Below are 26,231 nucleotides of genomic sequence, written 5' to 3' on the forward strand. Positions count from 1 at the left end.
TATATACTTATCTTATATTTGTATCAATGTTATATTATTGTAATCACAAGATTTGTACTTGTTATTTTCATCAGTATTGTAACTTTATTTTAATTGGACATTGTCCGTAATATTTAATAATAAATAAATAAATATAATTAAAAATTTAAATAGAAATCCTATGATTTTTTTAAAAGGAAAATTACCATTTACATAAGGTATTAAGATGGATAATAACCAGGTAAATTCGTGATGAAACTATGTTAATATTTTGTGAAGATAAAGTATTGCCAGGAGTCAAGACACCCCAAAAAAATATCCCAAAATACACCACTGAACTGAACACCGAACACTCCTTAAGTAGTACAAAAAAATCTCGAGAATTTAAAAATATGTTAAAATATATCTTTAAGTATCTATATAAAAAGTGCCAGAAAGCAGATTTTTAATAACTGTAAAGAAATAGAGGGTGAACTTGCTTAATGAATCATCATTTATACGTCATATTATTCATCAAGCTTTCTTTGAAATAAAACTTTAGGTATGATACTGCGATATCTAAAACAAATTATTGTAAATAAATACGTTATCCTTGAATTGTACTATTTATTATAATCCAAACTTAACTAAAAGCCTAAAAATATATTTTAATTTGTAAGTATAACAAAATATTTTCCAATAAATAAGAAATAGTACAAATTACCAGTATAGTATAAGTACAAAAAATTATAAAAATATTTCTAAGAATGTCAAAAATTACAACAAATATTTACAGATTTCATACTGCAAGCATTTTCACCGTTAACTAAAAAAATTTATAATTCTAAACAATTACAATCCAATTTTTCACTGTCCAAATTTTTTACAGATTTCAAAATTTAAAATTCTAGATTTTTATATTCCAGAATTAAAAGGTCCAGATTTAAGCCATTCGGGTCTTTACATTCCAGGTCTTATAGATGCTCCCTTTTTTATTTTTAAACTTCAGTTGTTTTGTGTTTAATAACATTTTTTATAATGTTTTAAATCAACGTACCTACGTATTTATTTTGAAAGGTCAATATATTTGTTTTTATATAATATAATAGAGCGTTTGACACTGCTCAATCAATTTTATCTTGTTATAAATATTTAATTTAATGGGTTGATTTTATCGACATAATTTGGAAAAGAAATTATTATAGGTAGGTATATGCAGGTCCTCCGACATAAAATATTAGATTTTATACAAGACTTCCAATAATAAAGTTTACTAATTCACTATAAATTATTAAAAGTCAAGAATAATAAACATTTTATAATAATAATATGATAATAAATATTAAATGTTTCACTTTGACAATAATATATAGTTATATTTTTAAGCTCTAATATTTATCTCTTTCTCTTATAATATGTAAAGTGTCTACCTACGAGAATATTTTTTAAATTACTGCACAAACAAAAATAATTATTTTTCATTTAAATATCCAATGTTTTAGAATATATAATTTCAAAAAATTATGCATATGTATTTGGTATATTTTGATGTGTTGTATATCTATAGATAAACCAAAATAGTTAGATAAAATATTTTAGTGAGAAACTGAAAAAACAAAAACACATCATTTGATAAATACCTAACATAATATTATAGAAATATTAAATACGTAGTTTAAACTTTGAAAATATAGTAGTTTGTATTGTAAACTTTACAATAATGTAAATAAAATACATAATAATATAAATCGTATTCAATATAAAAAAACTCCCCAGTAAAAAAACCCAATAAACAGGTATTTAATAAGTACCTACTCTGGAATCTAGATATAAAAATTCTGAGCTTGCAGTGAAGTATAGCCGTTTAGCTTTATACCTATTTGAAAATTTGAAATTCTATATAGAGAACGAAGAAGATAATTTTGAATTGCATGGCTACTTCAATAACTACCTATAATACTATTGTTACAGAGTTATAATTTATCATGATCAGGCTTGGTAGTAGGCAGTCAATACAATATTCCTATACCTATTCGGAATAATTTTAAAATACTGTTTACCAAAAGTGTTTTGTGATGTATTCAGAATACTTTTATAGTATTAAATTACATTTTTTATTTTAATATTTATCATTAGGTATATTGTAAATCATAAATGATCATAATTAATATAATTAATATACCTAAATTGGCTATTTGGCTATATTTAAATACTGAAATAAGTACAACGATGTATTGATGTATAAGGACTATAGTCTCAAATACCTACTTACCTATTGTCCTATTCCCGAAGACAAGTAAGTAACATTTTTTTAATAAAAAAAATAAAAAAATATTTTTAAAATATTTGGAATACTTTTTAATGGCAATTTATCAGTCTCAATTATATTTATATAATTAATTCAATTAATTAAAATTAAATTTATAGTTACTCTGTATTCGCATGTGTGCGCTAGCGCCAGATCGAGTCGATTGTCGGGACCATCGGAATGTTTTGGGTCGCTTTTGTGTCGGCACTGTATCGCGTGGCGAACAGCAAAAAGCAAAACAAATAAACTCGGTCAATCAACGGGATTTTAGTTTTCACAATTTTACGCGTCGTAGTGTTCTAGTCATCGCTCCACGTCCTGTCCACGGTGGCTACTACGGACATTCGTTATCGAAACGACCATACGAAAGATATATAAAAATATCGACTCGTTAATAGACATTATATTGTGTGTCTAGTCAACGTCGAACGTTTCTTCCGCTCTCTGTTTTGGTTGTTACTCTTTTTCCCGTTTTAAATGTTTACTACGCACTAATAAAACGGTCGGTGGCGGTGAATACAACGCATCAACAGCAGCTGTGCTGTATAATAAGTAACAGTGGTCTATCGTTTGGTGGATGTTTCGGTCTTCTGGATAATAGAGATACGCCCGCCCTTGCACAATGGCCGAGAAAAGAAAAGGCAAACGACGACGAGATGAGGTGAGTTTCTGTCGCGCGATAACACTAACAACGTTGTCGTCGATGAGGTGGCAAGTTATTGTAATCACATAACCCTGATCGTCGTACTCGCCTGACTACTGGTAAAACTTATGTGCCAATTGGTTTTTTTCTTGTCAGGAGTACAACTTGGATCCTGAGGCCTCGGCTGACAAACCCAGCAAGACTGAGTATTCTGTGGCCGCCTGGTTACGCAAGCACGTTCCGCACAAGAAGACCAAATTTGCGGGCCACAATGTCGAGTACTTCACAGGTTTGTGCTGGTGAATCGTTTTTCTCTGCCGATGTAGATAATATAATATGTTAGTTTATTTTTATTTTTTGTTGTCCTTTCAGGTAGCAAAGCTGTCGACAGTTTATTGGAATCAAAATGGGCAACCAGCGAGAAGTTATTCACTACTAGACAGGAGATTGAAACGTTTTTGGACTTGTATGATATCTATTCATGTTACGTTATAAATAGGGTTAGGGACTTCATGCCCTAAAAAACCTTAAAATATGCATGCATTTATTCCCCAAAGAACCACTAAATATGCATTAAAAACCATAGTATTAAATAAAATCTTTTTATTTTAATATCAAAGTAAATTTGCAAAATTGTTTATTTTTATTTTTCTTTTCTGATTTATTTTTTCTTTGAATCACGTTTGCGGTGTACCTATAAGTAACAATTGTAATTGATCAGCAAGATTAATAAACACTAATTTTAAAATATTTATTTTATTTAAATAAAACAATCACTAATATGTATATTAGGTCCAGAAAATATATTTAAAATTAAGATTCTCTTTATAAAATTTTAAAACTTACACCATTATATAAATAATTGTCAACTATGCACTTTTAAACTTTAAATATACACCCATATTGCTATGAAACAAATTTATATTTTAGTTAGCTATGTTTTTAATGATTATTGAAAAGCATGAAAACTCCTATAAGTCCCTAGCCCTAGTTATAAATGTTATCTTATATATATATTTATAGATATTATTTTTCTTTCCAGAATGTTAAAGCATCAATTTTATCACCGTGCTAAGAAAGTACCAATATCTGATCAGGAATTAAAAGCTATGAAAAATAAGAAATCCAAAAAATTAAATGATACTGATAAAGATGAGAAGAAGAAAACAGATAAAAAGAAAAAAGATAAAAAAGATGATGAAAGCGAAGAAACTAGTAAAGATGACAAAATCGATGATGATAAAATCAAATCCACTGAAGTAAGTATATGTTTTCGCTATAAGTAGTCATTTATAATATATATATATATTTTAATTTAAGTTTATTATATTGTATTTATCTTAGTATATTATAATTTAGTTGCTATTCAATACATAATCAGATTTGGTTTGAAAGTATCATATTAATGCCTGGTTGTACAACCAATTAATAAACATTTGATGAGCAAATAGTGAATAAGTACCTGCTAAAGATCCTTTGAACATGACTTAGTGGCCTATAATTAGTCCATTAAATTTTAGTGAACCTATTAAACTTTGTGTAACCTAGCATTAGTAATATAAACTATACAATTAATACCATTTACCTATCCAAGCTCCTCGAGTTGTGATTAATATAACTAATAAATGAATTAATTTCAACCATACTATTAATTAATTTATTGAAAATTAAAATTGTACAATACTGCCAGCAAATGTTCTACAAACTGATAACCCCTTAATATATCCCGTCATAGGTTACGTGATGAGATATTTTTATACCTACTATTATTTAAGTTATGGATATGCCGTAATTAACACTTGCATAATAAATGTTTTTTGGTTATTTAAATTATATATAAACGATTGAAAGAAATTATCTAGTCTAACCATATTTTCCAAAATCAATAAAAGAAAATACAAGAAAACTAGGCTTTTAAATACATACATCTTAATTGAATTATTTTAGATATTTTAGACATTTCAGAAGTATGGCTTGATATCTTTAACCATTTTAGAAAGTGTTGTAATGAATCCATAGACATGTGCAAGGGTGTAGGAAAAAGTTCATGTGCTGCATTTGCAACAATTTTTAGATAGATTTATTGGTCTATGGGCAGTGCAAGTTAAAGCTGCTTAGTCAAATTCAGCAGCATGCTAGTCAAGCTATAACATAGTCTACCTTGGTATCACCCTATTATTCATTTTAACAGTTCTAAGTTAGCTTGTTGTAAAAAAAATTGGCTACTTTATTTTGTATACTGTATTTGTTATTATAGTATGCATATGAATAAAACTATAAAGAATTTAAAAAAAATAAATGATTATACTAAACAACTTAATTATGTATATTATATAATTTTTCATAATATAAAACTCAATTTGATTTTATTGTAAAGTAAAAATTTTGGTACCAACAAAGAACAAAAAACTGAAATGATGCCCTTGATTATGCCTGTCAGTTATGCATCGTTGTTTTATTTGTTTGAGATTCTAATCTAAGATTAAAATACTTCATAAAATGTATTCAATAGAATTTTTACCTATAATATTATGCTTAAGTAAATTATTATATTCAATCAAATTACTTTATTATTTCCTAAAAATTCTGTGTTTGTATTAACAGATTGAACGGAAAAAAAAAAGTCGAAAAATACGTTTAGAAATGCATATGGAACAATCATTTGTTGATAATTTGGATGCGTATGTTTGGATTTATGATCCTATTCCATTTTATTATTGGGTTATTGGAACATTCATTGTATTTGGTGGAATTGGAATTTGTTTATTTCCATTATGGCCACCTCAAGTGAGGTAATTTAATTAATTTGTATATACAGTTATTCAAAAATACATATTATAACTAATAACTATTCATTATTATCTACCTACCTTGTTAAATTTATGTTTTTATTAATATTTTTAATTTGTTTATTTTCAGAATGGGTGTGCAGTACTTAAGTATAGCAGCGGCAGGATTTCTGATTTTCATTATTGTTTTGGCCATTCTTAGATTAGTCTTATTCAGTTTACTTTGGATATTGACTACAGGCAAATTACATTTTTGGCTATTCCCTAATTTGACAGAAGATGTAGGGTTCTTTGCTTCATTTTGGCCCATTTATACAGTATGTACACATAATTAATTCTATTCTCTTGGTAAATAAATAAATTTTTTTATATAATATTTATTACTTATATTTTAGTATAGTGTATTCTATAAAAAAAGTGCTAAAAAGGGAAAGAAAAAAAAGGAGAAATTATCAGATGACGAGGATGAAGACGATAAGAAACTGGATGATTGTGATGAAGAAAAAAAGTCTTCAGAATCCGAAATCGACGAAAAGGTTCCTGAAACTGAAACATTTGAACATGACAACACTTTATTAGATTCAGAATCTGGGAAATTTGAAAATCCAAAGTAGAAAATTTTATACATTTTACAAAATGATAAATTATTTTAGGTCATAGACTGGAATTTAAATAATAATTAAGATTACCTCAACCTTATAAGTGCCAACTGTGATAAAAGTTTAATATTTTTAGTATACAAAACATATTCTTACATATTTCTTCTCTAATTGGTATAAAAGCAATTTAAATATAAAGAACAAGAAAGTTAACATATTTTTTTTTCATAATATTGTTTGTAGGTTATTTTAAAACAAAGTATTTTTGGTCTTTTCGAGATATTTATTTGATTATTAGATATTTTTATTAAATTACTAATTAGTAATGATTAAAGACCAAATATTGTTAATAATATTTATATTTTGCTACTTTATAAAAACTATTTTAAAGTGTTGTTTCGTATTAAACAATTAAAACTAATCTCTTAGTTCCAAATTTATGTGATATTGTGATTTCTCGACAGAATAAAATTCAACAATATTATTGAATTAATTTAATAAAATTATGTTTTAACTGCAACACAATATCACATAGTTAGAATGTTAACATGATGATCACTAATATTAAATAACAACTTATTACTACTAAGTTTTGTATACGCTCATACTTAAGTTGTCATACTACTAGTATCTTCTAATACAGCTAATGTTATAAACATAATTTTTTTTAGTCATAATTTTTGATAAAATCTGATATAAGACCTTAGTACATTTGTATACACTTTTTAATCAATATTTTAGTTTACTAACTTTGAAAAGTATTTATTTTCAATGCATATGTAAAAGAAAACTTTTTAAAATACTAATATTTTTATAAAAACTAAATTATTATTAAAAAATTATTTTCAAATTTGTAAATAGATGTTCTGAAGATTCTTCTTCAACTGATACAGAAACAAGTAGCCAGCAATCGCACAGTGCTAATGATTTTGTCATGGTGGAAAAACAAGATGCCCAAGACACATAATAATAAGTAATTATCTATAAAGTTTGTACTTCATTATGTTAACATTTTAAATTAATTCGTTGTTGTTGTTTTTTTTTTTATTATTATTATTTTCCAGATACAATTAACAAATCCTTTTATTTATGTTTTCCAATAGCTTTTGCTGTGGTATGATTAAAAATTAATATAATAATTTATTATTGTTTTACTGTTATCCTATTATAACTTATATTCAATAAACAACATTATTATTATTTTTTATACTTTTTGTTATTTACACTAGTGGTTTATTAAAAAAAAATTCTATCCTCATTGTAGCAAATCATTTTTATTTTGTAATTTAAAGTCAAATATATTGGTATAAATACATATATAAATATATGTTGTATAATTACAAAGATAAAAACAATTATTTTATTTCCAAATTTAACAGTATTTTTCTCCCAATTGATTTGATAAATTGAAAGCCTATTACTGATATTTTAAAAATGTTTAAATTTAAATGTAACATTTAAAATGATAAAATATCACATATATATTATATAACTTAATGATTCACTTGCTGTGTAGTTTTAATATTGTGTCTGATTCATACACAGTGTAAAATACATAAATAACATTAATTCTTACATATAACTTACAATTTATATTTATATAAATTTGAATTGTTGAGCAAATATTATAGAGATAGCAAACATGAACGTTAACACAGGTAGTCAGTTGATTACTCTGTGAAAATGTATATATAGATATTTCTTTTAATATAATAATATTAAAGTTAAAACATAATATATGCTTAATTTATTTATCATTAAATTTTGATAAAATATATAAATTATAGCTGGTATATAATATTTTGTTATAACCATAGTAGATATGAGAATGGTATGTAAATGTTAATTTTTTGAATCAATGAACTGCAAAAGCAGGTTTTTATTTAATATGCAACACTTATGGCTCTCATGCAATACCGGTGTATACATATTATAAAGACCGAAAAAATAAGTGTTATAAATTATTTTGAACGCGTTTGAGAAAATGTTTACCTGAACGTCTTAATAACACATTAATTATTCAATGGATCATACATTCATAATCTAGTTTTTCACACATTCGTGTAATAAATTATTATATTATGCTAATGAACCGCTATCTGTCTGGCCTAGTACCTATCCCGATTAAAAAATATATAGATTGCCCAACGGCCAACGGCATATTCTGAATTTCTGATGAATCGACCACAAAGTGACTACCAAGCTACTATCAAAAAATAAGGTGTAGCGCTCCAATCGAATATAATAAATACTAGCAACATAATAAATATACGAATTACGAATGCGTAAAAAAGGCGGTAAACTCATAGACCTTATATAGTATAAGGACTATGGGTAAACTATAAACTACCACCTTATCAGTTGTATATTATCTTTAATCAATAATCATGTTACCTGCATCCTACAATTGTTTACAACCTACATAAGTTACTAAACTAAAAGTTTTTAAATATCAAATACTAAGTAGTAAGTAATGTTAGCATTGTTACTTGTTAGCAAAGTTTAATTGGTACAAATGTTTAGTGTACAATGGACCTGTTGTGTGAGTGTGTTGGAATATGTCTATATTTTTTTCCATAATTATTCTGTAAGTAGGTAATCGATAAAAATACAATTCTTTACATAATTATTATAGTTATTATAGTTTCTATAAATATCTGGTATTATCTTTTTAATATTTGCATTCCCTTTGAAAACTTCATGTTATAGATGAAGATGATTTCTACAACTTTACTGTTAACTGCTACGTAAATTACATGTCAAATAAACTATGAAAACTTCAGTAAGCATAATATTTTTAATTTAAGTAGTTACTTAGCTTATTTACGTATATTTGTTTTATCATAAACAGCATATATTTATTGACACTGTTTCTTTAAAACCACTTTATTTAAATATTATGAGCATTTCAATTTTTTTTTTCTAGAAATGGAAACAGATCATGGAAAACTTAAATGTATTGATAAAAATTCCAAAATGAAGTGTCCAACACCACATACAGAGAAGATTGTGAATGCCCGGAAGATAACTTATTGCAGACGACCAGGATTGATTTATAAGAATCTTATAAAAAATCAAAATGCAATACAAACCAGTCAATATTTTGAATTGACATGTGGTGTTCATCAATGGATCCCACCTAGATCTCCATATGCTCTTATACAAGAAGACTTGTTTCACAATCCTTGGCAACTGTTGATTGCTACTATATTTTTAACAAAAGTAACTGGTAAATAACTATTAGATCATTGAATTGAAAAAAAATTACATAATGATATATTATGTGATACATATTATATTAGACTAAGATATTTTTCTTAGAAGGATTACATTCTTAATATTTTGAATTTAGGCTTATTAATCATTTTATGAATTTATTATTTATGATGCTTTAAATTGTGTTTTTATTCAAAATCCACTTTAAATTTTAACAAAACTCAGCATGGTCAACTGGATTTCCTAGTATTAATATTTACTTATTTATTTTATCTTGCAACTTTTATTCCAAAATTAATAATGTATTATATTATCCTAATATTTCCCTTAATAGTGTTAGGTACCTATTTATTTATTCATTAATTCATAGATTTATATTATTCATGTAATTAACTATTTTTATTGATCCATTTTTACTGCACTTTTCTTTATACATTTATATAATATTTTAATTTGTTATCACTTTTCATAAGTATTGTGAATGCAATACTTAATTTAGTCGGGTGACGCCGTAACAGGTGATTGAAGCACTTGCAATTTGTCCCATATCTTAGTGTTTACTGGTACCTGTACACCTTATCTCAGATTTTATTTTTATGCAATACCATTTAAAACTGACATCATTGCCACTGCATCTTCGGCTATTGTACATAAACTTTATGATTTATGTTTATTAATATGCTTCTTTCAAATTAAAATAAATAAATATAAAACTTGTATATTTTATGTTTAATTTTTTCAGCTAAACTTGCAATTCCAAAAATTCATGAATTTTTACTGAAATGGCCCACACCAGAAGATGTGACTAAAGCAAATCCCCAAGATTTACTTTTTTCGGTGAAAAATTTAGGACTAGAAAATACCCGTGTTAAAACTATAAAACGATTTACAGGTTAATATTATAATATTATCATAAATTAAAATATCTATTTTGTTAGCATCAAACATATATATTTTATTTATAGCGGATTTCTTGTCAAAAAATTGGAAGTACCCAATAGAGTTGTACGGAATTGGCAAGTACGGTAATGATTCATATAGACTCTTTTGTGTGAATGAATGGCGAATAGTACAACCAGATGATATACTGTTATCAAAATATAAAGACTGGTTAACGTTAAATGAAAAACAACTTGGAATTTAAGATTTTTATTATTTTACAATTTAATTTAACTACTCTTACAGTCTATATTGAAATATAAATGTTTGTTAATATATTAAAGTCACCAAGTACTTCTTATACATATAATTATTATATTTTATACATATTTTGTACTACATTTTGATTTTATTTATATATTGTAAATTTGATCTCTTCATAGTTTGATACTATAACAATATTTATTTTAATCTTTAAAAAAGAATTGATGTGGGTTAATGTTTCTTACATATTATGAAGTCTTACAATTACAATATTGCTCATTACATAAAAAAAAAATTATATATTGTGAGTTGTTAATTATGTTATAAAGAATAAAAATATAATAATTGTGATAAAAACAAGATTATAACTTTATAAAATTTGAAATGTAATTTTTTTACTTTTTTCAATGTATGTTGTAAAACGTTTTTAGTTTTTGGTATTAACACTTGAAAATTTAATACAAGGTTTCTTATAATATATTAATTGATATATTAATCAAAAATACAATGACACGATTATTTTATAATAATAATTTTGACTACAAGAACATAAATAGAGTAGGTTGGTAGATATAAGTACTATCTATCAGTTACCATTTACCATATTATGTAAATTACTTGTGGTAAACCAGATTGCGTTCTTGTTATTTATGATGAGAAAATGTAAACTTTCTTAAAATGTTGCAAATTCTTTTAAGAACACTTTGCTACCGTATAAAACATGTTAATTCTTATAAAAGTTTGACGTAGTAATAGAGATAATTTATATTTATTTATATTTTATATGATTCATGAACTTAATATGACTTATTTAATTGTCAATAAATAATAATAAACAAATGGTTGTACAACAAAATATTACTACGTTTTATTATATAAAAATCGTTTTACTTTACTGCAACAATAAATATAACTTTAATTAAACTAGCAATACTAGCATGATGGTGAATTTGAATACGAATTTTTTAAACACAACTAAAAATACAATTATTTAAATTATTCTCGGCTCCTCTAACAGGTGATCTCCGGGTAATGCTAAATGGTTTTAAGGAAATTTACATAAATGTAATAATACGGTACCTAGCAAAATATTTACTATTTGATTATTTTAGAGGAGTTTACATATTGTAACCGTTACGATATTATATTATATAGTATAATGAACAGGAAAGCCAAAAAGACAAAATTCCTCGTTCAAATTGTGCCTATTATAAATACCTCGAGAATTGAAGAATTAACTCCAAAATATTTTATTTCCGAACAGACCTGAATTAGAATATTGTTTGTCCAAAGTTGATAATATTTTATGTTAGTTTTTACTATATAATATACTGTATAGTAGTCTTAAATGATTATCAACCGTCACTGTAAGTTTGTTACAATAAAAGACGATATGATAATTATTATCTTATAACCACGGTTTAAGATATACTTTTAGTATATCTTGTAGTGACGTAAACTGAATACACCTGTTTGAAATATTTTATTTATTTATTGAATATTAGCATACCCGTCTCGGCTCCGCCCAAGATTTTAATTAATAATAACTAATTATTTATTAACTTTATCGGACTAAATATATGCCTAAACTCTTCTCTGTGATGTCCTCTATTAGTATAGATTAATTAAATAACTAATTCCATACTAACATTTTAGTATAAACGAAACATACAGTGCCGGCCCAAGATATTATGGCGCCTTTAAAAATATAATTTAAATATATAACTATTTATTATAGAGAAATGTAATTATTACACAGTTATTTAAAAAATTTTTTTACTAAATCATCATACGTTTTTACAATGTTTTGAGCACCTACAAATGCGCTACCGGTGCCCAGGGGGACCGCCCGGCTCGCCCGTGCATTGGGCCGCAAGTCCGCCACTGACATTAGGTACCAAAGAACTCGCTTCTTCGAGTGGTTTTTGCTAACTAAACAAAGACTTCACGGAACAATTATTCATATCTACTCGCCGATAAAAACAACACACAAAAGAAAAAAAGGTCAGGTTACAGGTAGCTGGAAACCCGTGGGCCGCAATAATATATACAGGTATACAATTTATACGTTTATTTTAATTATTAATAAATAATTATTTATTAACTTTATCGGACTAAATGTATGCCTATATCTTTCTCTGTGATGTCCTCTTTAATTTTAAAAAAAACTGCACGACGATTGAATAAGTAGTTTTGGAGTTTATCCCGAACATACAATCAATAAAGACTATAATTTTATATAGTAGTATAGATGATAATACACGTGTTTTGTCATCCCGTTTTTAAATGAATTTTCATTAGTTTAATAAAATATTATCAAAATCTAAAAGGCGGAATTTTCATATGAAAAAAAAAATTCTACAGGCGTCTTTTAATTATTATTCAATAGCTAATCAAGTGTAATTTACATTTGTAGTTTAGATACATTGATTTATTTATACTTAATGTTTTATATGAAGCTCGATTTCTTTTGAAAGTCTTGTGGGGCAAAATACCACATTTATATTTTGACTATTGATATGGTTCAATTTAACCAAGCATTTTAATAGTATTGAATCGTGTTATTAGCATTTTGAACTATTAAAAATATTTTTTAGGTAAATTTTTAATTAAAAAAAGTTGAAAATATACATAATATTTAAACATTGTTTTATATTTTGTCACACTTTATATAAATTAATTAAATGAAAGTCTAATACAAATTGACAACTTGCACAGTGTTAAATCGAATGAAGTATATAAATATTATATTGAAAAATAAAATAAAAAAGACCACTTAAAAGTTAAAAACGGGTACAATATGCATCGAAATATTCGAAATATTCGTTAAATCGTTATAATGTTTCTATAGAGGTAATTTATATAAATAAATAATAATAATAATAGTGTTCGAAAAAATAAACGGGCCCGCAAAATCCTATAATGTCGGCCGATTAGAATTGACGAACGCGAGAGGGTTCGTCATGGTGTACGAAAAAATAAATTCAACCTTATTTACTTACTAGACGCCTAACGTGTAGCATAACTACTATTATTCACTGCTCTTAAAAACAATGTGGCATCATCAACAAACATATTCAAAATAACTGTCGATTCTGCGGCAGACGATCACGCTGATGTATACCAATTCAATAATTTTGTAGAGAATTGGTGCAAAACGCGATCGACCAAATTATTATAGCTGATGAATTAAAACATGAAACAAAAATGGCAGCAGACGACGGGGAACTGATAGACGATATACATCATGTGGCGGTAATCGGCGATGTGCTTGAAGGTCTTGTAGAGGCGGCATGCGCTTCGGGTGACGGCACCATCCAGGAGGGCGCGGATGGTGACAAGAACCCGCACGGAAAAAATATTTACTAAAATATTATAATTAAGAAAATTATAGTGCATTTAACTATTTAATATGTAACATAACTAAAATGATTTACTTATTATAACTATATAAATATAATTTTTTGCTATGGTAATGTTTACTTGGTATATTTTATAGTTGACACGGTTATAGCAACTATAAAATACAGTCAATCCTACTAAATGTATAGTACAAATAACTGTTTTTTCCGTGCGAAAAAGCCGGACGGATCGACAAAAGAAAAACGCGTTTCCCGCTGCCGGCGGCGTTTGACCACGGCGAATGAGATCGGGCCCCTAGGCCGGTACTGCATATGACAGGACGGCGGCGTCAACGAAGGACGAGTGGGGGGGGGATACGAGAAGGCGGGTAAGTCATCTGTGCACATTTCACCGGAGATCACTTGCGGGCGGTTAACCCTCTGGCGGTGACGCGGGTGCTCGGACGCTCAGGTCGCGCGGAGCCGTAAGCTGTCGCTCCCGCGGTCGGGCCTCGCATGCCGTTGTGATGGACGGTTCCGTTTTCCTCCAAAAAATGAAATAATAATAAAAAATTAGATAATAATTAATAATAAGTGGTTGATGACAATGCAACCGGACAATATTTATAAAATAAATTATAAACTACAGTAAAATCACTACAGTATATAATATTATAATTTTTTTTATAATCATAGGACATTTTAAGCAACAAATGAATACCTGTTTAAAGAAAATAAAAATTAGACATAATATGAATAATTATTTTACTTTTCGTAATTATATACCTATTAATCAAGCGACCAGAATTTAATCAACAGATGCGCGCAAAATATTGGAGGAAAATAGTCATAATTTTAGTCAAAAATAATTTGGAGGAAAATGGAAACCAACCTTTAATTTTTTTGGAGGAAAATGGATAGTAGAGGAAAACGGTATCTCGTTTTTGGAGGAAAATGGCTACGGTTGTTGCGGTAGACGCGTCGCGAGCCCAAGCAAACGCGTCCGCGGCACTTGTTTGCCCGCAAGACAAATCGGAAGAATTGTGCGCAGGTGGCCAGTGACCTTTTAACACCAAATTTGCGAATCCTCCCCCATCGTCCACGTTTATTGTGTCATCGTCCTGTCAGATGCTTTATTTATTTATATTATTATTGTTTTATTCCCTAATTTTCAAGTCGTGCTTAGAATAGCTACTGTATTCACAATTTCTAAGAAATTTGATCTGAAATTCTAATTTTCGCCTGAAATGACTGTTTCTATCATCTTGTAATACTATAAACTTCAACTGAAGTCGATCACTTTTGATTTTGAATTTTGAAATATAAAATATACTATATATTTAAGAAATATTTATTTACTTTTGTGTTTTTATCCTACTATTGAGTTATAAAAGCGCAAAACAGTGACTCCAACTAGTAAACACCGTCTTCGGAAACTCCAGCTAAAATATTAAAGTAGATAGTGACGGTAATGTGAGTAACTGGTGTTATGGCGTACAACGAAGGTGCGATCGTTCAAGTACAATTAATCAATAGAACGTAGCCAAAACGTAGGTAAGTCACAGGCAGACACTTTTTTTTTTAATTTAAATAGTTGACCTACCCTATCAGACGCTTGGGATACTTACGTTTAAAACGGTGTTATACGATTGAGAACGTTTTACTTTTTTAGTAACACGATTGAGAACGATTGTCGGCAAATCAAAGAAATAATAATTTGTACCTTATATTTAAACGATTGAGAACGATTTTTTGAGTGACGTTGTCGTTTATTTAAATTTTTAGCAAGCATCTTCGTACGTGTGTTGTGATTTCTGTTTTGAAGAAAACTCAATACTGTGACAATAATGAAATCAATCCAAAAATCCATCAAAACCCATTTCTACAATTATTTCTTATTACTAAAGGCTATATTATTAAGAGTTTAAACAAACTAAAGATATCATGACTTCATACCTATCTAAAATTAACTGGAAATAAGTAGGTTAGGTACCTATACCTATCTAGGAAAACAATTTAAATTGTATTTTAAAGTTTAAACTAACGAGTAGTTGATATTTGTATGTTTTTTAAATGACAAAAAAATGTATATCAAATGTTAATAATATATCAATTAAAATTTAATATCAGATAAATTATTCTGTAATTTTAATCAATGCGGCAATATAAAAGTTAGCAGGTAAAAAAAACGTTCTCAATCGAGTTCTACCCCGTCCAAAATTACGGCTGCACAGTAACGTTTCTTCTCTATAATGATGAGGATATAGTTCCAACACGTCGAGCATAGAGAAGTAAGCGTTGTTACGCTTGCTCCGATGACTTCAACATATCGAATACCGCATCCAAAATTGTTTATTACGGTTTACGGTTTGTTGGAAAGGTCCAATCATTTGTTGTTTTATTTTATACGAATTTTTAAAAACGTTAATAACTTTTCTAAAAGGTAATATTTAATAAGTATATTTTATTTATATGCGATTTTCGAGGTTTAAGTTTCTTTATAACATTATATACTTATATAATATATTATATTTCACAAGACGTTTCAATATTTATGAATAAAAGTAATCCTGTACAACCTATAGAAAATGAGATCTTAGATCATTATCGTTATATTATTATAATACATAATATATATATATATTATAATTATTGTACTTAATATCTAATATATTATTTAAATTAATAAAAATACATGTATGGTAATGCTGAAAAATCGGTACTTATCTACTGGGTCGAAGCCAAAAATATTATTGATTTATTGCGTATAAATATTGATAAAATTGGGAAAAAATATTATTTTAAAACAAATAAAATTCTCGTAATTGAACGTAGGTAGCCAGGTAGGTATATAACCGAAGGTAAATACTGTATTTACATTAGGTACATATTATTAATTATTACCAGTTTCAGATTTTTATTACCAGTTTTATTACTTTATATTAGCATATAAAAAATACTAGTACCTATTATAGCACTATTACTATCATATGTTTTTTTTCAAATAATTTCAACACAATTAATATGTTAAATAGTAAGGGGTTATGTATTTGTGTATGATATAAATATATAAACTGTCGATCTACCTATAGCTAGGTTCATGTATAACGTAGAAACATTCAGTGTTGGTACATCGTTGATGCCAGTAAGTTGAAGACCAACGTTTTGATAACGAGCAGGATTACGTACAATTATAAATTTATCGACGAATGTTGTACATGTTAATAACAACGAATAATTTTGTCAATGATTCAGAAAATAATAAATTATTTAAAAATATATATTTCTTAACTGTAAATCAGCGGCACCATGTGGACCCGATGGACTACGTTTCTCTTTGAGTATAACGTAAGTAATATCATATAGATATAGTGTATAAGTATAATAATATTATAAAATAAAAAATACATATATCATACATTATTTTAACTAATATTATTCCAGTGAATTAAAAAAGAAATTTTTTTTTATTGAAATTGTATGGTTCATATTGTACTTCAAGAATAAGTTATTAAATATATGCATTTTTATTCTTATACATTTTGAGTAGCGATATGAGTGTATTAATTTTACAATTATGCGTGTTTTTTAAATAAAAAATGTTTGTGTCTCTCACCTAACCTCACTATTTAGGCAATAAAAATGTTTCGGTTTGTAACTTTTGGTGATTTCTGGTTGAAAGTTGGATCTAGTTATTTTCAAAAGTAATTTAAAAGTAAAAAATGCTCAGTACGACAGTACTTATTAAACTTTTTAGGATAAGCGGCGGGGGAGGGAATTAAGAGTAAACGGTCAATTTTGCGTAAAATCAGTATTCCACAAAATCGATAACATATGTTTTTGGCGTAATTCTAGAAAGAAGAACAGTGTAGAGACTTTAATTTTTTACCAAATGTTTATAATTTTCTATTCATGATTAATATTTCAAAATATTTTGACATTTTATTTTATTTTTGATATTTAGGTATTTATAAATATGGGAAATGTTCGTTTTTTTTTCAATTATTATAAATAATAATTTTTTTGCTTGGTAAATTTTGTTATACAAGTTTTTATAGAAATTTGAAATTTAAGCACTAATTAAACACACATACATCCAAATAAATATTTGCTATAGCTTGTAAATTAGATTTAGTTCTTCTATTTGTTACTTATTTGGACGTTAATTTTCAATTTTATCAGTAAAAAATTGCAGTCTATTTAAAAACGACAAAATCGTTTTTTTTTTGTTTGTCAGATGGTGGCTGGATACCGGAACTGCAACCGAATTGTTGTGGTAGCTTCAGTAGCGATAGTGACGTTTGCTTACGCCCTGCAAATCGTGACGGCCGAACAAGTCAACCCCGTCGACTTGTCCGGAGATTTCTGCGCGAAAGTGGGATGCTGCTCTGATAGGCGTAACGAGAGTTGTTTCGTGCCGATATCGGACACGAGGTGTTATTGCGACGAATTCTGCCACGTCAATCGCACCGGGTCCGAGGACTGTTGTCCCGACTACATGTCGTACTGCAAAGGCGTCGAACCATCCAAACCACCCGCAGACGCCCCAGTGTCCACATTAGGAGCACTAATTAAACTACGTGAGTAGTTTTCGCCTTAATATTATTTAGTTGTCTAGACACAGTACTACAAAATCGTATGCATGATTTTGGTTTGGATAGGATTAATCACAGACCCGTATGGGGAATTCACCCCTTGCCATAGCTTAATAAGAAAAACTAATCAATACAGCACTAACATAGAAATGCAAAAAATATTCAAAAAGCTTATCTTTATATTTCTCTTAACTCCGTAATATTTTGAACTAGTTGAACAGCATCTGCAAAAAAATAACATTTTAAAAGTAATAATTATAACATTATAGTCAACATAAAACAAGTCCAATTACCCAGTAAAACAAATTGATTGAAGTCATACAATCAAACAGTAAACAAAATAATACACTCGTTTCAAATTTGAACAAAAACTATTTTAATATTTTATACTAATTGTATTTACTATTAATATTATTTTTTAATGTTGACGTTATTGGCTACAAAGAAACACCAGACGACTTGGCCGGAGATTACTGCAAGAAAGTGGGTTGCTGCTCTGAGGGGCGTAACGAGAGTTGCTCTGTGCCAATACTGGGCACGTTGTGTTATTGCGACGAATTCTGCTACGTCAATCGTACCGGGACCGAGGACTGTTGTCCCGACTTCATGTCGTACTGCAAAGGCGTCGAACTACTCGCGCCCGATCCGCTAACCATTCAACGTAATTAGTTTTCGCTTTAATATTATTTAGTGGTCCAGGCACAGTAATTCAAATTCAATAAACGTGATAATAATTGATATAACAATAAAACGGAAGATGTTATGTATTAACAATGTTTTTTGATAGAATTCTCGATTTTTTTGAACCTTTACTATTTATCTTATACATAATTATTATAAATGATTAACAACTAATATAGTACTCAGTGTATTTACTATGATGTTAAATTAGATTTTTTTGTGGAAGAAATAATGTTAAGGGAAAGCATAACCTTACCCTTGCGTACGCCATCAGGTACCGACGTCGTATTATATTACATAATTGTACCTACATTTTTATTTTGTGTAAATGGATATAACTGATGTGGTACAACTAACTATAAATTATGATAATCTACATTAATACATTATTATGATAAATTTATGCACATTTTACTGTTATTGCATAACACTTATTCTTCTTTAATATTCCCTGCTGCATCTTAATGACCTTGAATATTGGAATATTGTTGATTATTTAAAAAACACAACCTCGTCAACCGTAGCTATATTTTTTATTTTAATAATATGACGTGTTGTTGGTACCTATACTAATGAATAGTAGCAGTTGATCTATTATTTATTAATAATCATACCCATTTACACAATTGATGTATTGATGTATATTTTATTGTATACGGTGATTATCTGTTAAACAATACAATAATTATCATTGCATGGAATTTTGGCATTTTACCCATTTTCCATGCTCCGCCCAAAAAAAAAAAAAAAATTGAGTTTTTATTTCTAATTTGTTATAACCAATTGAATATTAAAATGTAGTGTGAAATGTATGTGTATTTATTTAGAATAATAACATTATTTTAAATCAAATTTATTAAGAGTACTAAAACCACACAAAATACCGGCCATTAAATCCCACATAAAGTCTTAAAAAAATTTAATTGACTAGGGCGTCTTAACTATTAATAATTAAGAATTTATGACATTATTAAAATGAATATCTTAACTAAAATAATCATATTTATACATAATATATTTATTTTACTAATGTAATGTATTTTTCCAGCAAATTGTACTCATGATGGTGAAGTGGTTAATATCAATTGCAATGAATGGTGAGTTTTTTTTTAAATATGTTACCTACCCGCAATTTTACTCAACAAGGCCTAATTCAAAATGTATTGAAAATAAAAGACGGCTACACATACGTCTCAAGTATTTTCGGATTTTCCTATAATATTACCGAGTTTTACTTTTAATTTTTAATACTTATCGTAGCCGTTGTCAAATAACCAATGGAAACGCGACACTAATATGTGACCAAAATGAATGTCTTATTGATCCGCTACTCTTGGATACGATCAAAATCCAAAGTTATCAATTTGGATGGTCGGTCAGAAATTACAGTGAATTTTGGGGCAAAACATATGACGACGGACTTAAGTGGCGGCTAGGTACATTGCAATCACCGGAAAAGGTATGTGACACATCAATATTTGTACATAAAAAACCATATCTAACGTGTTTTAAGTTGTTACGCTATTACGATTAAATAATCATACATAATGTTTAAATAGACGTTTACTTGATTAATATAAAAAATTAAAAAATGCGTTTTCAAATAGTTGAAATTGAAATGTATATTATGCAACCGTTTTTAAAATAAAATATCGCAACTGTAATATGTAACATTTTTTAAAAATTGTTGGGGCTATAGGAATATGCTAATACTAAATATTTAAATTAATATGAATTATGTTAATTATTATTAGGTAATAATGTCATGTCTAATAAATAAGTATAATATAATCTACTACTTTAACTTTATGCATTATTGTCAGGATTTGATAAGTATATTTGTTTCATAACTAATATTTTGAGATGCAAAATAAATTTATTGCTATGTATGAAAAGGATATGGTTGCTGTACTATTTATAAGTTATAAGTATTTTATATTTTAAGTCAAAATAGTGTTTACATATTACATTTTATGTAATATTTAAATTTTTAAAAACATTTTAAGAATAATTACATGACAATCATAAAATATTTTTAAAACGTTTCTATATATTTTTTGCAACAATATAATATGATGTATTATCTTGGATAACGTTTTCGTAAATTACAATAGTAGGTAAAATGTTATATTGTTTATGTATAGTTTTTTTCGTTCGTTTGAGTTTTTTTTTTATGGTTTTTAAATGTTTTTATTCAGATCTTACAAATTGTACCTTTGAAAGCTGTATTCCACAAAGATGATCTAAAGTCGTCTTTCGATCTACGCAAAGTTTGGGGTGAAAGAATTACTGATCCTATAGATCAGGGTTGGTGTGGTGCGTCCTGGGCCATAAGCACTGTTCAAGTGATCACCGATCGTTTTGTTATAATGACTCGGGGACTCATGGGCGACGCGCTGTCACCAAAACACCTGTTGTCCTGTAACAGTTTTGGCCCACAGCGAGGATGTCAAGGCGGACATTTGATCACTGCTTGGAATTGGGTTAGGAAATTTGGGTGAGTAGAAAGTTTAACTGTTTAGGATTCGATCGTGCCTATTTATTCGGTACAAACATATTTGGCAGACTCGTCACTGAAGAATGTAATCCGTGGGATGGTCGGATGACAGGTTGTGCAGTGTCCAACAAGAGTAGCAACAATGAATTAATCGTGCCATGTCCGAGTTCATCCAAAACTGCACAACTCAGACGAGTAGGCCTGATGTACAGAGTGTCCACAGAAGAGGGTATTATGAATGAGATTATGAATTGGGGATCAGTACAAGGTGTGTACTGTAATTTATCATACCATTGTTAATAGCGTGCGTTGTTATGTCATATTTTGTATTTCAAATTATTTTACCGGAAACTGACGCAGTTAAACGTTTACTTGAACTCGTACCGTCGTACGTGACTTGTACGTATAAAGTTAACTATAATATAATTATTGTTATGTTTAAAGCCATGATGAAAGTGTCAAAAGAATTTTTCATGTATGAATCGGGCGTGTACAAATGTTCAAACGTTACCGAGGGATCGAAAACAAGATACCACACTGTAAGGATTGTTGGCTGGGGCGAAGAGCAACAGAATGGCAAAACCGTAAAATATTGGGTAGGTAACATTATAGTATCATACGTATATTATATTATGATATACGATGAACTTCAAACGAATACAATACGATGTCGAATAAGTACAAAATTATATATTAATAACTACATAATAGGTAGTAAGATAGATGAGTGGTGTATGGTTATAATGATAAATTTATATGACGATATTATGTTTCATCGACCGATTAAGCATTGTTGTATTGTAATATTTAATCAGTGTATTAAAAAATAACGTAACATACGTCATACACTTACAATCAACAACCAACAATGTGTTGCCAGTAAGCGTTTTCATTTTTCATTGTTATCATTGTAGATCGTTTCAAATTCATGGGGACTTTGGTGGGGCGAAAACGGATACTTCCGGATACTGAAAGGAACCAACGAGTGTCATATTGAAGACTTTGTTGTAGCTGCAATGGCAGACATCAGCGATTTCTGTAACATAGCAGATCGGTTGTCTAAAGAAAACGCTTCATACACACTGAATGGCACCAAAATTGATTTTGCTTAAGTAAATTAATTAATTCATTCAGCGAATAAAAAATTATGGAAAAATATTATTCATAATTTCATATTTGTTTACAACCAAGTTGGTACTTACGGTCTGAGCTCCTGATGCGCTTTCATGTAAAATAATAAGTAAATCAGGTTAAAAGTATTTAAAATAAATCTATTGAGTGTATTTATACTAAGTGAATATAATACCTATACGTGAAATTCAGGTGACGTAATTTCACACGTAGTGTGTACAATTAAACAGAATCTTACAAGATACAAATTTCAAAAAGTATAATGGAAAAATTTGGTCTTGAAGATAAAATCGAAATATGCACAGCGCGGCTATTCCCACTGTTTCCTCTGTTTCTATATACAACTAATATGGTAGTATATAACAAAACATATTATACACATCAGATTTAAATTTTGGTCTAATTTGGCAAGGTCTCATTGGAGCGTCAAACAATACAGACACCGCGCGCCGCGGACCATGTCCGGACCGTTAATCGACACTAGACTTAAAATCGAGTGTACATATTGGTAATTGGCAATATAAACGTCGATTAAGTTAAAAAAATATTTTATCATCGCATTTGAATCCTTAGTGGCGCGATGAACGAATTGATTTTACAACAACTATTATGTTGTAAATATCCGTTATTGTTCTGGGAGCACCGTCATAATTATAATATGTCGCGGTTATAGTGATGTACTCGTAAAACGGTAAATGGAAAATATATATTAGGTGTGATTAATGATTCTGCCAAAGGGACTTATATCCAGGTGAATTTATTTGAATAAGTCATCTAGTTAAAATTACTGAATCTTCATCGCACGAGTTACCTATATTATGTTGTATAGTTTACCTATCCCCGTGCATTTCGTTGCCAATGCTAACATTTAGCGTAACGCTTGTGAATGAGTAGTATTTTCGGTTTTGTGATTTGGTGTATAGATGATATTAATATATCATTGACATATCAACTATATGACATAGTTGGGTACATATAAATCAATTAAATTAGGTTACTCATGAATTATATTAAATTTATTATGCATGCACCTACCCTAAAATATTAAAATATATCATATGTTGTAAAAAAGAATAATCTAAATCGTTTGTTTTTTGCAAAAAATATATCATACAAATCTAAGCTGTTTATTTATATCGATATAGTAATAGCTCATAAATCAATAAAATAAAGATGTAAAAAAAATAAGAACACACTTACAGACCTTTATTTTGTGTACGTTATATTTTAATACTTCTGTAGGAAGCAATTACTTATTTATCTTATTTCATTTTTTAGTAGGAACTAACATATAAAATCGTGTATGTATTTATGTAGGAACTTAAATTCGCCCATTATCCGATAGTGCAATATTACAGTAGTACCTACATAATAATATAGTAGATACATATAGTACTATAAGTACGTACTTTATTGTGTATACAACAGAACGATTTCACTGCAATAATATTAATATTATTATTATTTTCTATGTGGGCTGAAGGGGAGACAAATAAATGATAAACGTGCAGTGGCGACCCACGGTCGTCGGCTAATGAAAGCTACTAAAATTAGTGGCTGGACGATGGTAGCGGCGTTGTTGACAATATTTAGATTACAATAAAAATCGTAACTAATAATAATGTTTACATAATATATTTTATAAACATATCGTGTATTGTAATAATTATATAATTGGGCATTGATACCGGTACAGACACTATCGATCATTTTTGAATTATTAGATATACTAAGTCTTGTCCCTCCTCTTAACTAAAAAAAAAAAAATCCTTATTTCTGCAAAGATATTATATTATAGCCCGCAGACACTTCATAAAATAATCACCATTTAGTATATTATATTGTATTATTGTAATGAGGAGCGCATACGATGATATCGTATAGAACCGCAATGTCTTCTATTGCTGTAGGTTATGCAGGTGTACAGCAGTAAGAAGGTGTAGAGCCGCGATACGGCTGTTTTGGCGCGGGGGAAAATAAAAAACGCGTTGGCCGCGGGATGTTTTAAAATTTAAATCATTGGGACGGGAGTCGTAGGTACGTGCTAAGGCCATTGCCTGTATAGTAATGATATATTATTATATTGTGGGTACGCTATGATAATATAACGATCGCGGGGATCGGGCACGTAAAAACACAATGCGTTCGTATTTGTGTATAATGTTGATAATAATAATATTATTATGCTGCGGTGCGTACAGTCGGTGGAAACAACGGTAATAAAAATCGTGAAAAAAAATTGCTAATAATTTCTAACTATAATATACTGTGGATGTCGCGTATAATATGCATGGTATTATTGTAATGCGCACTCGCGGTATCGCTGTTTAATCGCGACCAGCGCGCCGCGGGCATCCGTCGCCTCGGCGTTTATTTATTATAATATTATGCATATATTGTATTATATTTTTTCCCCGTCAACAATATATTAATATAATACATTACAACGGTAAATAATAATACTGTATATTATTCGTGGGTACTGTTGTTTTGTTTTCTGTGATTTACTATACTAATATAGTCCGCGTATATAGCTATAGGTATCTATAAGTACGACGACTAACGCTTTCTCTGCACGTGCAAATAGTTTGACCGCTGTGGTCAAAAATATGTAATGTAATACAACTTAAGGAATGTCCTGCGGCGATTCAAATTTGTGTTTTTACATAGCCCCTTTTTGGTTTTTAATTATTCAACCGGTAAATATTGAACCTAGCATTCACTATACTCGAACTATTCTTATAAACTTTAATGTGTTGATAGGTTTATATTAATTACTATTATTTTAAAATCATCATTGCTCCCATATTTCCAAAACTTAGTATTGTGAACTTATATTATTCTCATATAGTACATCAGCCACGTACACAACCCCCCCCCCTGTACACGTGTCTGTGGTACATAATATTTAATAATGCTATCGGAAACTACTAATATAACTGATTTAGATAGGTACATCGATATTTTCGAAAAAATATTGTCTGTATAATAATTTAAAGTGAAAAATGGAATTCACATTAAAAAAAAAAAAAAAACAGAAGTTTATATAACCTTGCATATAGACATATACAAGGTATATATACACATACATCCACACATATTCATATATATATAACATATTATATACTTTAGTAATTTATTAGTAGTAATAGTGTACTTACGCATATTTTATACATTTGCGAATTTGTATGTTTATTTACGTGTTATGTGTATAGTATTATAGTTATAAGCCATGTAAAAACATAAATTATAATATATAAAATTAATGACGAACTGACCCTCAAAAATAGCAGCATAACCATAACAGATATATTGGAATATTATGAAAAA

The 26,231-nt window shown here is 28.5% G+C and overlaps 3 protein-coding genes across 8 annotated transcripts; all 3 read left to right on the forward strand.

Moving 5' to 3' along the window:
- Positions 1–2,510: 2,510 nt before the first annotated feature.
- On the forward strand, positions 2,511–7,407 carry LOC113551653 (translocation protein SEC62). 2 transcript variants are annotated; one of them, XM_026954027.1, is made up of 9 exons: positions 2,511–2,927; positions 3,066–3,198; positions 3,282–3,375; positions 3,952–4,168; positions 5,514–5,701; positions 5,829–6,015; positions 6,094–6,308; positions 7,159–7,270; positions 7,362–7,407. In XM_026954027.1, the coding sequence occupies exons 1-8, from the start codon at positions 2,889–2,891 to the stop codon at positions 7,262–7,264; spliced, it is 1,179 nt and encodes a 392-aa protein (XP_026809828.1). In that variant the 5' UTR covers positions 2,511–2,888; the 3' UTR covers positions 7,265–7,270; positions 7,362–7,407. The 2 variants fall into 2 exon arrangements, with proteins under 2 accessions (XP_026809828.1, XP_026809827.1); XM_026954026.1 differs by lacking the exon at positions 7,362–7,407 and having other exon boundaries at positions 7,159–7,358.
- A 1,222-nt stretch (positions 7,408–8,629) lies between these two features.
- Positions 8,630–10,727, forward strand: LOC113553936 (methyl-CpG-binding domain protein 4-like). Of its 5 annotated transcripts, none has more exons than XM_026957535.1 (6): positions 8,641–8,763; positions 8,821–8,888; positions 9,007–9,079; positions 9,224–9,526; positions 10,256–10,405; positions 10,479–10,727. In XM_026957535.1, the coding sequence occupies exons 4-6, from the start codon at positions 9,226–9,228 to the stop codon at positions 10,655–10,657; spliced, it is 630 nt and encodes a 209-aa protein (XP_026813336.1). In that variant the 5' UTR covers positions 8,641–8,763; positions 8,821–8,888; positions 9,007–9,079; positions 9,224–9,225; the 3' UTR covers positions 10,658–10,727. The 5 variants fall into 5 exon arrangements, with proteins under 5 accessions (XP_026813335.1, XP_026813337.1, XP_026813333.1 ...); XM_026957533.1 differs by having other exon boundaries at positions 8,642–8,763; positions 8,821–8,884; XM_026957534.1 differs by having other exon boundaries at positions 8,630–8,892.
- Positions 10,728–17,114: 6,387 nt separating this feature from the next.
- On the forward strand, positions 17,115–22,929 carry LOC113552760 (uncharacterized peptidase C1-like protein F26E4.3). The gene is made up of 9 exons (XM_026955670.1): positions 17,115–17,345; positions 18,235–18,577; positions 19,038–19,253; positions 20,322–20,370; positions 20,534–20,732; positions 21,472–21,770; positions 21,839–22,038; positions 22,215–22,366; positions 22,685–22,929. The coding sequence occupies exons 1-9, from the start codon at positions 17,307–17,309 to the stop codon at positions 22,880–22,882; spliced, it is 1,695 nt and encodes a 564-aa protein (XP_026811471.1). The 5' UTR covers positions 17,115–17,306; the 3' UTR covers positions 22,883–22,929.
- The last annotated feature ends 3,302 nt before the right edge of the window (positions 22,930–26,231 follow it).

This window comes from Rhopalosiphum maidis, chromosome 2 (genome assembly GCF_003676215.2).
Source record: "Rhopalosiphum maidis isolate BTI-1 chromosome 2, ASM367621v3, whole genome shotgun sequence".
Lineage (NCBI taxonomy): Eukaryota > Metazoa > Arthropoda > Insecta > Hemiptera > Aphididae > Rhopalosiphum > Rhopalosiphum maidis.

Excerpts from the sequence above, each read along its gene's own strand:
- LOC113551653 (XM_026954027.1), top strand. The coding sequence starts at position 2,889 with ATGGCCGAGAAAAGAAAAGGCAAACGACGACGAGATGAG. Across the intron at positions 3,199-3,281 it reads CAATGTCGAGTACTTCACAG|GTAGCAAAGCTGTCGACAGT; the intron begins GTTTGTGCTGGT and ends TTGTCCTTTCAG. Across the intron at positions 6,016-6,093 it reads CATTTTGGCCCATTTATACA|TATAGTGTATTCTATAAAAA; the intron begins GTATGTACACAT and ends CTTATATTTTAG.
- LOC113553936 (XM_026957534.1), top strand. The coding sequence starts at position 9,226 with ATGGAAACAGATCATGGAAAACTTAAATGTATTGATAAAAATTCCAAA. Across the intron at positions 9,527-10,255 it reads ATTTTTAACAAAAGTAACTG|CTAAACTTGCAATTCCAAAA; the intron begins GTAAATAACTAT and ends TAATTTTTTCAG. Across the intron at positions 10,406-10,478 it reads AACTATAAAACGATTTACAG|CGGATTTCTTGTCAAAAAAT; the intron begins GTTAATATTATA and ends TTTTATTTATAG.
- LOC113552760 (XM_026955670.1), top strand. The coding sequence starts at position 17,307 with ATGTGGACCCGATGGACTACGTTTCTCTTTGAGTATAAC. Across the intron at positions 18,578-19,037 it reads AGGAGCACTAATTAAACTAC|AAACACCAGACGACTTGGCC; the intron begins GTGAGTAGTTTT and ends TTGGCTACAAAG. Across the intron at positions 20,371-20,533 it reads AATATCAATTGCAATGAATG|CCGTTGTCAAATAACCAATG; the intron begins GTGAGTTTTTTT and ends TACTTATCGTAG.